We start from the raw sequence: 13364 nt of genomic DNA, 5'->3' as shown, positions 1-13364 counted from the left end.
GCATGATCTGAACAGTTTCAGAGGAATCTTTCTTTTTATATAAATCTTGTCTATTGTCTTGGTGTTTAAAGGGATAGTTCACTCAAAACCTTTAATTCTGTCATCATTTACTCATCCTGTTACTTGTTTCAAATCTTCATGAGTGTCTTTCTCCTTATAAACACAAATTATATTATTTTGAAAATGCTGAAAACCTGTAACCATTGACGATAAACAATGAATGTCAATGGTTACAGGTTTTCAGTTTTTTTCAAAATAATATAATTTGTGTATGATTTTGCTTTCATCTTTCTCCAAAATACACTTACATTATTAGCTATTCCTTACTAATACCGGGTTTTACCCCCTTTTGCCTTTAGAACTGCCTTTAATCCTTCGAGGCATAGATTCAACAAGGTACTAGAAATATTCCTCAAAGATTTTGGCCTATAATTGACATGACAGCATCATGCAGTTACTGCGGATTTGTCACTGCACATAAACACATTGACGTTAAATTCTGACCCTACCATCTGAATGGCGCAGCAGAAATCGAGACTCATCAGACCAGGCAACGTTTCTCCAATTTTCTATTGTCCAGTTTTGGTGAGCCTGTGCCAATTGTAGCCTCAGTTTCCTGTTATTAGCTCAAAGGAGTGGCACCTGGTGTTGTTTTCTGCTGCTGTAGCCCATTCGCCTCAAGGTTGGACGTGTTGTGCGTTCAGAGATGCTCTTCTGCATACCTCAGTTGTAACGACTGGTTATTTGAGTTACTGTTGCCTTTCTATCAGCTCGAACCAGTCTGGTTATTCCCCTCTGACCTCTGACATCAACAAGGAATTTGTGCCCACAGAACAGCCGCTGACTGGATATTTTCTCTTTTTCATACCATTCTCTGTAAACCCTAGAGATGGGTGTGCGTGAAATACTCAGACCAGCTCGTCTGGCACCAACAACCATGCCATGTTCAAAGTCACTTAAGTCCCCTTTCTTCCCCTCTCTGATGCTCCGTTTGAACTGCAGCAGATCGTCTTAACCATGTCTACCGTTCTAAATGCGTTGAGTTACTGCCATGTGGTTGGCTTATTAGAAATTCAAGTTAACAAGCAGTTTGACAGGTGTACCTAATAAAGTGGCCGGTGATTGTATCTTCTTTAGTGTTCAACAGAATAAAGAAACTCAGAAAAGTATCCTTGAAAGTAAGTAAACAGCGAGTAAATTTTAATTTTTGTGTGAACTATCCTTTTAAGAGCTGAGTTATAGGCAAAATTTCAATAGCTTTCTAGAAAGAAAAAAAAAAACATTTAAAACAAATGCTTCTTATGTTGTCCTTTGTTCTGTGGAATTGTTTTAAGAAGCATGTAACCATAAATTGTTCTACACATTCAAGTAACACTCAGTCACGATTTTACTTTGAAAAATATTTGTCATTTGAGAAGATGACAATGATCACCACGCACGCTCTATACAGGATACCAAAGAGGATTTCAGTCACACAGTATCTGATGGCAGATTGTATCTACAGTGCTCAAATGGACTGACTGTTTGTTTTGGTTCTAGCTTTTGGGTCACACTAGATCCTATGTTTTAATCCATGTGATCATAGCAGAGAGAAAATAACCTCAGCCGACAGTCTATTGCAACATCAGGCAACTACATTTGTTCTTCTAGTATTTCATGAGCATAGCAAGCTCTGAGACAGCTAGGTAGCTTGTATTTACATTACAGTTATGCTTGTAACAAACAATGTCAAAGTGATTTACAATTCGCAGCACAAAAAAGTATGTAACAAGCTTCAGAGAGTACATTGTATTCCCTCAGAAACTCAGGTGTGTGAAAATGAAAGATTGGAAAGCAGCAAAAGAAGGCCTAAAATGGTAGACTTATGTGAGCTGCAACATGTAAAGATGTGCTCTCTGTCTTCTTTCTCCCCCTCTAACGCTCTGTTTGGACTTTGCTGGAGTATTAGTGGGGTTTACATGTTGCATTGTTTCTTGACGGTGATCAAACCTTAAATAAATAGTGGAGGGAGAGAGCCACTGCTTCCTGGATCTTGGAGAGCCTATATTTAGCATGCCCGTATAAGGGGAATTCCAGCAAGACACAGTGTCCATACAGACACTCGCTCCCTGGATGCTGATCAGGAGCGGCATGTTTCCTTAGAATGCCTGACAACTCTCAAACGCACACACAAATCAATACTGACCAGTCGCTTCAATTTACGTAGTGTATGACATACAGTGCAAGTCAGAATTATTAGCCCTCCTGAATTATTAGCCCCCTGTTTTGTATTTCCCCCAATTTCTGTTTACAGAGAGTTTTTTTTCAACACATTTCTAAACATATTAGTTTTAATACCTAATTTCTAATAACTGATTTATTTTACCTTTGCCATGATGACAGAACATGATAGTATTTTTCAAGATTTTCAGTTTAAAGAGCAATTTAAAGGCTTAACTAGGCTAATTAGGCAACTTAGGGTAATTAGGCAGTAATTGTATAATGATGGTTTGTTCTGTAGACAATCTAGAAAAAAATTAAGAAAATTCTTAATTTAATACAATTTAAGGTTAATAATTTTGACTTTAAAATGGTTTTTAAAATGTTAAAAATTTGCTTTAATTCTAGCCAAAGTAAAACAAATAAGACTTTCTGCAGAAGATATTATAGGGTATATTGTGAAAATTTCCTTGCTCTGTTAAACATGATTAGGTAATATTTTGAAAAAAAAATGGCCAAAATTATTATAATCCCTGACAGATTTGAAAATAAATATTTTAACAATATTTTAAAAATGTGTAGTATTCATTTCATACTGTGAAAGAGCATAATCATGTCACTTTGTTGGTGAAATAAGCGAATAGCCGTTTTTGGAATGAAAATGACCTACTGTAAATTTCCTTATGATGGCTCCATACTATTGTTTATAAACGTTTTATTCAGTTTTGGGGAGTAGTGTAGGCCAACTTAACAAAAACAACTGAAATCTCTTAAATAGGCCAAGTGTTCGAATAATTTTGGCTACCACTATAAACAAAATTGGCTTCATTAGTGAATTGCTTGACACTGCTGAGTTGGTTAGGGTTAGGGTTATCCGTTATATCCATCAGTGTATCCATTTTAAGTACTGCTAGGGGACCGCTTTTCTTCACTATAACATGAAAGAAGTACTTTTTTAGTTGAAATCATAGTTTTGGTGGTTGTTAAAATGCAAGTCAATGGCTGTCAGCACTTTTGAGAGTCCTAACCCTAACATCAAATGTGGGCAAATCTGTGAAAAGTCAATCTTCTCAACTGAGAATATGTTATAAACAATCGGCTCCATATGTCATTTTCCATTGTCATTTGGCTGTTGTGAAACTTTTATGTTTATTTATTCACCTTATTCTTTGTGTACGAGCAGGCGCAGCCATTTGAATCTTTTTGGCTCAAGACTTTTAGTCTCATTCACTTCTATTCATTTTAAGACAATAAAAACAGCTGCTTATGCTGCTTGAAGTTGCAAACTGATATTTTCTTATTGTGTTATTCTACTTTGTCTGTAATCATGTAAACACTTGATTGTAGAGCAAGTAGTTTGACCATTTTCTGCCATTTATTAGTCATTTTTCCCATAGGCAACCGAATCGGAAGGTCTAAAACAATCTATCTATCTATCTATCTATCTATCTATCTATCTATCTATCTATCTATCTATCTATCTATCTATCTATCTATCTATCTATCTATCTATCTATCTATCTATCTATCTATCTATCTATCTATCTATTTATTTATTTAGACTAATCGTTTTTTCTTCATAATGCATTGATATACTGTCAAGAGCTACAGGTTTATTTGTTATTTTGTTTTTGTTTTGTTTTTGCTTGTATATTATTTTCTGATTCTTATATAGTTTTAGGAGCACAGTTTTAGTTAAATAATCTTTATTGTTTTGCTAAAAAAACAAAAATGTCACCTAGACATCTTGGCTAGAATAATTTAAAGAATAGCACTTTTAGGTGCAATACCCCTATATGGAAGCAATAGAAAATGTCATTTTACTGCACCCAGACAGAACAGCTATTGATTAATATGCATATTACGCTGCATTGTCATGAGAATATTTAAATGACAACCTACATCATATAACTATATACTTAATAAAACACTTTGTGGGTCCATGAAATAACAAGACATCTAAGACCTCTTCATTAATACCACAAATTCAGTGTTACCTTAGTTTTAATTTCTTGTATGAAAGCTGCTTTTTAAAAGATACTTTGCAAAGTTTGTAACAATATTATTTTGATATTTTGTTTTTATTTTAATGTTAGTGTTATTGTATTCAATTTCTAATTTGTATTAATACATGCTCTATATCTTCTTCAGATGAAGCCAGAATAAAGAAGAAACCAGCTCCCACCAAACAAGGTAAGGGGACACATCATTAGCTATATGAGAGAGGCTTTCATTTCTTATAAGCTGTCTTGCAAAAGTCTAATTGTAAACATACTGGACAAATTCCAATATTCCAAATTTACAACACAGAATTCAATATTCTATGAAAGTGAGTCTATGTTCATCTATGATGCCATACAGGTTCTCCACCTCAGTTTCTACATTTCCCTGGAGATCAGAAGATCCGGGCGGGAGAAAAGGTGGAGCTGTTGGGCAACTTTGGAGGATCGCCACCAATAACCTGCACTTGGCTTAAATTCAAAAAGCCGGTAGGAAGAGTTGGAAAAAGAGGGAGAGTTTGAAAGATGACAGGTTCCCAAACCTTTTGAAACAAAGATCTCACTTTGTAGCATTAAAGCATCTCATTCATTCGTTCATTTTCTTTTCGACTTAGTCCTTTTATTAATCAGCAGTCACCACAGCAGAATGAACCACCAACTTATCCAGCATATGTTTTACGCAGCGGATGCCCTTCCAACCGCAACCCAACACTGGGAAATATCCACACACTCTCATTCACACACATACACTATGGACAATTTAGTTTATTCAATTCACCTGTACCCCATGAAAACCATGAAAACTCCACACAGAAATGCCAGCTGACCCAGCTGGGGCTTAAACCAGAAACCTTCTTGCTAAGAGGCGATCGTGCTATCCATTGCGCCACCTTGATGCCCTATAAAGCATCTCTTTAAGTTAAAAACAAAGCATATATAATACAAAGTCATATGAAAAAAGAAACAGACGGTGGTGCAGTGGGTAGTGTTGTACCCTCACAACAAGAAGGGCAGTGGTTCGAGCCTCAACTGGGTCAGTTTCCTGGGTCGGTTTCCACCGGAAGCTCCGGTTTCCCCCACAGTCCAAAGACATGCGCTATAGGTTAATTGGAAAAAAGAGAGTGTATGGGTTTCCCAGTGATGGGTTGCAGCTGGAAGCTGTGCACTGCGCAAACCATATGTTGGATAAGTTGGCGGTTCGGTCCGCTGTGGAGACCCCTGATTAATATGGGGACTAAGCCGAAAAGAAAACGAATGAATGAATCAATAAAAAAATGAATCACAACACAAACTTTTTTATGGTGTCTTTGCTACACTCGGTCTGTGTAGGCTACATACTGGAGTAATAACTAGTGCTGTCAATCGATTAAAAAAAATTAACTAATTAATCGCACCTTTTTTTTAAAAATTAATCACGATTAATCACGATTACTGAAACTTGTAATTTTGGCTATTTAAATGTAAAATTAATGTAAACGCAAGACAAAAACTATTTAAATTCAAAATATAATTGTTTAATAGATTTGTAACACAGATTTCTTCATGTAAACAACATACCCACAATAAACCATCAAGATCCTGGCTTGACAGCCATATTTATAACAGAAATTCAAACACAGGCATGTTAATGACATTTACATTTCAAAACAATCAATGCCAATAAAGAAAACATTGATTTCCATGTTGGATCCTAAGTGGACTGCAAAAAAATGCCAAATACAGGAATTGCAGATATGGAAAATGAAAAATTATAATAATAAACTATAGAATACAAACTGTTGCACTCATTGTAAAGTTTTATTGCTGTGAGTTGAGAACATTAATTATAGAGTAGAAACAATTTTGCTTAATCCTCCTTTACATTCATCCAGTTGCTAAGACAAGGAGTATCCCGCAAGTGCACAGAGACTCCCAAATGCCCGCAAATGAATGATAATTTCTTGCAAACCGGTCGTTAAATACATTGCACACCCCTCTTGCTCCTACTCAGATACGTCGCTCACTCCACCCCTGACACCCCTCAACTCCCCTCAGATTCAACACGCAAGATCATGTTCATCAAATTTGCTTAAACTAAGCGTCCTAAAGTATTACTGTATTTCACAAGAATTCTGACACAACAACGTGAAGCATACGCTTTCGTTGCGTTTAATGAGGAAACACGCTAAACTTGGAGGGCTCATGCTGAAAGGCAGAGTAATGCCCTGTCTTTAACAGTTTGCGACTTCACCAGAGACTTTCTGAGTACATTTACATAAGACACCAATACTCCGATTTTAATATGATTAAGATTATACTCTTATTAAAATTCTGCCGTGTAGCCTTAAAAGGAACCTTACCTTAAAGGAACACAGAGTCACGAAATGCGGAGGATTTTCTTTCTGTTCGCCATGCGGTATCAACTTACAACAGAAGTCGAAAGTTAAAAATTAAACGTCCAAAATTGCATGAAACTTTGGAGAGCCTGGTGATGCGACTAATTGTTTCATACTGAAACTTGCTTCCTTGGTTGGTCTTATCCACATTTCTTACATGTTAAACACACATCCACCACAACAGGAAGTAAAAAAACCTGCAACTGCATTAATTGCGTAAATTTTTTTTAACGTGTTAATTATTTAAAATTAATCACATGCGTTAATTTTGACAGCGCTAGTAATAACATTAACTTATTCCTTATTACATGCAAGTCATAAACCTAACCCTTATTGTGTGCTCACACCGAAGGTGGTGAGAGTGTCAGAGGTGGCTCTGGCCGCCCTGGCGACAACGCTGTCTGCCTTCAGCTCCGGTGTCAAAATTCGCTACATTGATTTTGTATTTAAAGGGGCCGCTGCAGCATATCATATCAGTTACATTCCAGCATAAAACATGCTTTCTAGCGTGAAAATGTTGTGCACTTTTTAATCAAATTCATTTAACAATGGAAGATCAAGTTGCATGTGGTGTGGCATTGCTCCACTTAATCATCCAATGTGTCCATGCCAGAAATATTCTGAATACTGTTTTGTAATGTCGCATGAGATTTCCACTTTTTAAAACAAAAACATATATAACTCTCAAGCAGTGGACTTCTACTTTATAATTAGTTGCCACAGAACCGGGTCATAGCTCATTAGCATAAAGGTTACTTGATTTCAACTCTCCTCGACGCCCACACCGGTAAAGACACACCGCGCTGCTCCTTGCCGCTTATTGTCGCCAGCTCCCATTGAAAATGAATGACTTCCGGCTACTTTGACACTCTCGCCGCTTTCAGTGTGAATGTACAGTAATCCTGACCGTAAACATAGGAGGTGCATGTAGTTGATTAGTATTATGTGTAGTTGCACTGTATCAAGGACCCCATAAACTAAAACGTAACCCAATAAGGATTTAACCAGCTCAAACCAATCACAATTTTTTTGTCTACTTGATCTGCTGATAAATTTTGTGATTTAATATTAGGAGATATGTGCCAAGGGCTACATTCAAATATGTGTGGGGCTACATTTGCTTTTTTGTGTAAAACGAACGTCATAAGGCAGATTACGCTATTGACAACTTCTATTCATTTCAGGCATGGTCAGTTTGCTTGGTAGCTCGCCTTGTACAGAGTCAGAATTAGATGGACAGACTAGGAAAAAAAAGCAGTGTGAAATCATTGAAAACACTATCAGTTAGATATCAGATGGGTGGGTCAGTTGATAGCCAGCTTCTCACAGACACGCGCAAGAAGAATGTTGAGATTCACAGAAACATACACTGCAACCTCTGGTAGATTTATGAATAAGATGTGAAAATGGAAAGAATTACAAAATGTGACAGTATTTGAGTGTCACAAATGTCCCACTAGTGAATTTGTAAAAACAAAAACTACAAGCAGACATAGCCCCAGGCACATATTTTGCGGTTCCCAAAAATGTAGAATGTATCTAATGAGCCTGGGTTGTTTAAATTAGGGACATACACAGGGTTATAGGCTTCAATTGTAGTTGCAATTGGTGTAATTTGATGCTTATTTTAAAGAATGCAGATTTCCAAAAAATGAAACTGGAGACATTATTTTAAGGTCCTTACATTTTGTCTTTCTAGTAGTAGCAACAGTCATTGAAGCTTTAATAAACGGAAAAAGCTCTCATGCAAGAGAAGAGCAGAGAAGCATGAGCGAATTGAACAGCTGCTACTGTTAATGCAGGTTGGTCAAAAGTCGTCAAGACTAGACATTCGCATTATACCCCACCTGTTAAATGTAAGTCGCTTCTGATGGATCCTGAGGCGCGGCTGTGTTTACATGAGCTTATCCTATTCACCTCTTATATTGTGAGCAGATTCCACTTCCGTCATCAGCATGTGAGAGGTTTATGTCAGGGGTGCTCAGTCATTTTTGCCTTTTTAATCAGCTCCAACACACCTTCCATTAGATTAGCTGGTTGGATTAGTGTGATTTGCTCTAAACTTTGCAAAATAAGCTGGACACCTTGTATTTATGCATTATGTCACTACTATAAGGTTGGGATTACAAACTTATTGCATTGAAGTGATTTGTTCTTAAAATAAAATAGCATCTCTTTGGTTAACTGGCTAACTCTTTTGGTTAGCATCCAAATAACATTCAATACACTAGATAGTCAAAATGTTTGTCAATCACATGCAATTTTTTAACACAGTCAATCAAATTTTACCGGTTTTTTTACATAAATTGTGAAAATGTTTGTTTGTAAACATAAATATGCATTAACAATAAGACAAGGTGATTTCACTGTTGTGGAGAAAACTAACTGAGAGTAGCAGTCGCAGCATCAGTTGTGCTTTCCCTCTGTTATGTTATAAGTTTGAGAGCCAAATTTCTGACTTGGAAACTTCAATATCTGATAATTCTGATGGTGGTTTGCATTTTATGAGTGCAGTAGGGTTCGTGGTAAACATATGTTGATACATTTTGCACTACAAGCCTTCTTAAATGAACAAGAGAATCCCTCAGAGAATTTTAAAGGTTATGATGGGAGTTATTTTGGTTTTACTCAATAATACAATAGTCCCTGCAGGTCTCTACTGGACATATCCCCAAAAAACACAGGAGACCAATAAAATGTACTGGAGTGCATTTCTGAAAGCCATCGTTAGGCAACTAAGGTCGCAAGTTTCGTCGTTACAAACCAAAGGCCAAGATTGCAGACAAGAAAGTGTTTTTCTTTTATGATCCTTTAACACATTAATGTTTTGAATACCATGAGCATACATGTTATTAAAAGCTTAGCTTAAATGTGTGATGTTAATGAATAATTATTCAGAAGTGTTTAAGTAAAGCAAATAGAGGTTTGGGCCTAAAAACTATTTGATTGTAGTCTGACCTTTTTCTTCTATTTCAATTCTATTTTTTTTCCTGACTTATAAAAATAAAAAAACACGCCTGTAATTTAGTTACAATAAATCAGCTTGTAAAACTGTAACACAACACACCACATTTACCTCAAAAAGCCAGTATGCAAAATTCTTTAGTTTTAGTTTTTACAAGGCAAAAGAAAAAAAAAGCTTAATTATATAAAATAAAAAAAACATAAATAACTTAAAAAAAGGAATAAGAATAAGTGTTATATACCATTTGAATTCATTATGAACTCTTCTCCTTTTTAGATCCAGCCAGGAAATGGAGGCATTTCCATAGAGACCACAGAGAACAGCAGTCAGCTGACCATCGCAGCGAGTGACCAGGATCACTGTGGCTGCTATACTCTTGAACTGCAGAATAAATTTGGCCTCAAGCAGGCCTCGCTGAACCTCACAATCGTAGGTATGGGATTTAACCTAGATAAAAAGTTACATACAATAAGAAGAGGCAATGAGGTAGATAGGAATGGAAGAAACAGTTTTAAATCAGTGTCTATATTTGCATTTTATTCTTTTAACATTGTTTATTAATGGCAAACAGAGTACTATATATAGTATAGTTATTAAAAGTGTTTTTGGGCCATACTATAGTAAAGTGTATTATACTGTGTATTTAAATGAATTTATAAACATTTGTTAATGAATGCTAAAGAATGCAACTAACTGATAAGCTGTAATAAATGCTTCAGTGTACTTTAGTTTTTACTACAGGAAACTGTGATGTAAAATACCCTACAAGGTAAGAAATATCTGTTAATTAACAGTTTTCGTATTTTGCGACTCGCAAGTGTTATTTTGTTTATTTATGGTTGTGAATTGAATTATGGGACCTTGATTTTGGCTCTGGTGACTTCTGATGTTTAAAACTCAAATCTACAGTTTAACAAAGTGACTTTCATTGACATTTTAGTGGTTTGAAATAATAAGAAATAATATATTGAGAAATAAGTCTTTAAAATAACAGAAAATGTACTGACAGTTTTTACAAGGACACCGAGCAAGGCAATATATCACTTTTAACTATTAAAAATATTAATAAAAGTCACTTTTTCTAACTTTTTAAGGTTAAAAGTAGTTGGAAACAAATATGAAGGTCCCATAATGCAATTCAGAAGCATAAATAAATGGGGAAAAATAAAAACACACACAAAAAAAAAAAAAAACGCAAAATATGGAAAACTGATCATTTACAAATATTTGTTACACTGCATTGTTGTAGAAAACTTAGTACAGTATTGGGTAATTTGGTTATATTACTGTAATTGTTGCATTACCACAGTAACTTTAGAATTACAACAGACTCATTTGAGTACCTGACTTTAGTAGTATTAAAAAACACTATAGTACCATGATATGTTGGGCCACACTTTATTATAATGTATTCACACTATTTACCAAACCATTAACTAATACTTTTAGTTAAATAAACTAATTGTTAGTAAGGTAGTAGTTAGGTTTAAGTATTGGGTAACTTTAGAGATATAAAATAAGATCATACATTCTGGGGAAAAAACCCAGTTAAAGTCTTAATAACAAGCACCTAATAAGACAGTATAAATGATCTGAATTGTTACTTAAACTAGAGTGTTAACAACTTTATTATTAAATTAGATTATTCTATTTAATTTTGGGTTTGATCCCTTATTTCTTTCTATACCATTTATTTATTTTTATTTATTTTTTGTCAGATAAGCCGGACCCTCCAGCTGGTATCCCCGCTGCCTCTGATATCCGCCGGTCCTCGCTTACTCTTTCTTGGTATGGGCCCACTTATGATGGTGGCAGCATCGTCCAGTCGTACAACCTGGAGATCTGGAACTCGGTGGACAACACATGGAATGACCTCACATCCTGTAACAGCACATCTTTCCATGTCCAGAACCTCCTCAGTGACCGTCAGTACAAATTCCGGGTTCGAGCTGTGAATGTGTATGGGGTTGGAGAGCCCAGTGCAGAATCTGGACCCATTGAAGTGGGAGCGGAGGAGGTTACAGGTGAGAACGAACATCTGCTTATGAATACTTTTTGTCATTATTGATCGAGAAAGAATCAGTCTGGTCAAAATGTCATGGAAACACCTTCAAGGAAAATTAAAATTGTAGGCAAAATTATTGTCTCAGCAGAATCGTTCATTACTTTTCATGCTTTTCCCATTTAACAGAAAAGGGACTTGTTTTCTGTAGCTTTTCCACAATTCGCGAACTCAATGCTCAGCCTTTGATAATCTGCCTCCAAATTCTTTCATTCATTCATTCATTCATTCATTCATTTTCTTGTCGGCTTAGTCCCTTTATTAATCCGTGGTCGCCACAACGGAATGAACCGCCAACTTATCCAGAACATTTTTACGCAGCGGATGCCCTTCCAGCCACAACCCATCTCTGGGAAACATCCACACACACACTCATTCACACACACACTCATAGACGACGGACAATTTAGCCTACCCAATTCACTTGTACCGCATGTTTTTGGACTGTGGGGGAAACCGGTGCACACTGAGGAAGCCCACACGTGCAAACTCCACAGAGAAACGCCAACTAACCCAGTTGAGGCTCGAACCAGCCTCTAAATTCAGAAATTGCATTTTTAATCCTTCGAATAGCATTCAAGATGCCTTCGAATTAATATGTGAAAAAGTGTTTCAAATCTGTGAGAGCCTTCATCATCTCATTCTCTTCATTGTTCATTGCAGCTTCACCTGTTAACTTGGTGCTAGCTTCATTGACGTCAGGATTTTCCTCAGTTGTATTCAGATTCCTCTTTGTAATCCCTAGATTTGGCATGGTGAAGCAATATTCTTTGTGACCATGGTTGAACTCTGGGACTATTTCGTCAATCACAAATTGTCCTAAAATTTGAAAATTGGAGTATTTTGAATTATATCAAACTATGCATCAAAAAGTTACAAATTGGGGTGAGATAGCTTTGGAAATCTGTGTTGTCCAGTAACCTGCCTATTAAACTTAATTTGCCTTGTTAACCTAATGAACCTATTCATGCAGTGCCATCATGGAAAAGATAAAAGAAATGAGTTATTGCCATGATCACCAGCAGTGTTGCCCTTGCAGATCACTGGAGAACACTCCTTGTCATTCGCCTGAACTACATCATGGCCTGCAGTCACACACCGGTTTCAGTTAAGAGTTTCAAAACATGATGGTGTAGTCCAGATGAATGGCCAATGAGCTGTTCATATAGCTGGTGTCACCTCTAGTGAGTCCAGTGGATACTTCTGCTAATGACTACTAATGAGAAATGTATATTTTATCACCTACATTATAATTTATATTTATATTATATAGTTATAGCATATTTATAATATTGAAACTATTGTTTAAAAATGTGTTGAACAGCTTTTTACAACACTTGCGAAAAATTCATCATTCAATAATTTACTTTTCGGCTTAGTCCCTTTATTAATCCGGGGTTGCCACAGCGGAATGAACCGCCAACTTATCAAGCCCGTTTTTATAGAGTGGATGCCCTTCCAACTGCAACCCATCTCTGGAAAACATCCATACACACTCATTCACACTCATACATTACAGAAAATTTAGCCTACCCAATTCAACTGAACCGCATGTCTTTGGACTGTGGGGGAAACTGGAGCACCTGGAGGAAACTCATGCGAATGCAGGGAGAACATGAAAACTCCACACAGAAACCCAACTGACCCAGCCGAGGGTCAAACCAGCAACCTTCTTGCTATGAGGTGACAGCACTACCTACTGCGCCACTGCATCACCCTTGGGAAAATTTTTGAAAAATAAATACATTTCACAAGAGAGCTTA

General features: G+C 36.3%; 2 protein-coding genes across 2 annotated transcripts in view; one reads left to right on the top strand and one right to left on the bottom strand.

The window, feature by feature from the left end:
• The window catches only part of asic4b (acid-sensing (proton-gated) ion channel family member 4b), a 750743-nt gene that overhangs the window by 198701 nt on the left and 538678 nt on the right, over window positions 1-13364 (bottom strand). The gene's annotated exons all lie outside the window — the stretch shown is intronic.
• The window catches only part of mylkb (myosin light chain kinase b), a 40662-nt gene that overhangs the window by 8432 nt on the left and 18866 nt on the right, over window positions 1-13364 (top strand). Inside the window, exons 4-7 of the mRNA XM_009302263.5 lie at window positions 4351-4392; window positions 4561-4688; window positions 9816-9972; window positions 11258-11563. Of these exons, the coding sequence (XP_009300538.1) occupies window positions 4351-4392; window positions 4561-4688; window positions 9816-9972; window positions 11258-11563 (633 nt within the window). The remainder of the gene's footprint in view (window positions 1-4350; window positions 4393-4560; window positions 4689-9815; window positions 9973-11257; window positions 11564-13364) is intronic.

The sequence above is a fragment of the Danio rerio genome, chromosome 6 (genome assembly GCF_049306965.1).
Source record: "Danio rerio strain Tuebingen ecotype United States chromosome 6, GRCz12tu, whole genome shotgun sequence".
In the NCBI taxonomy this organism is placed as follows: Eukaryota; Metazoa; Chordata; class Actinopteri; order Cypriniformes; family Danionidae; genus Danio; species Danio rerio.
The sequence above is the reverse complement of the archived record's forward strand: the minus strand, read 5'-3'. Positions and strand labels throughout refer to the sequence as shown.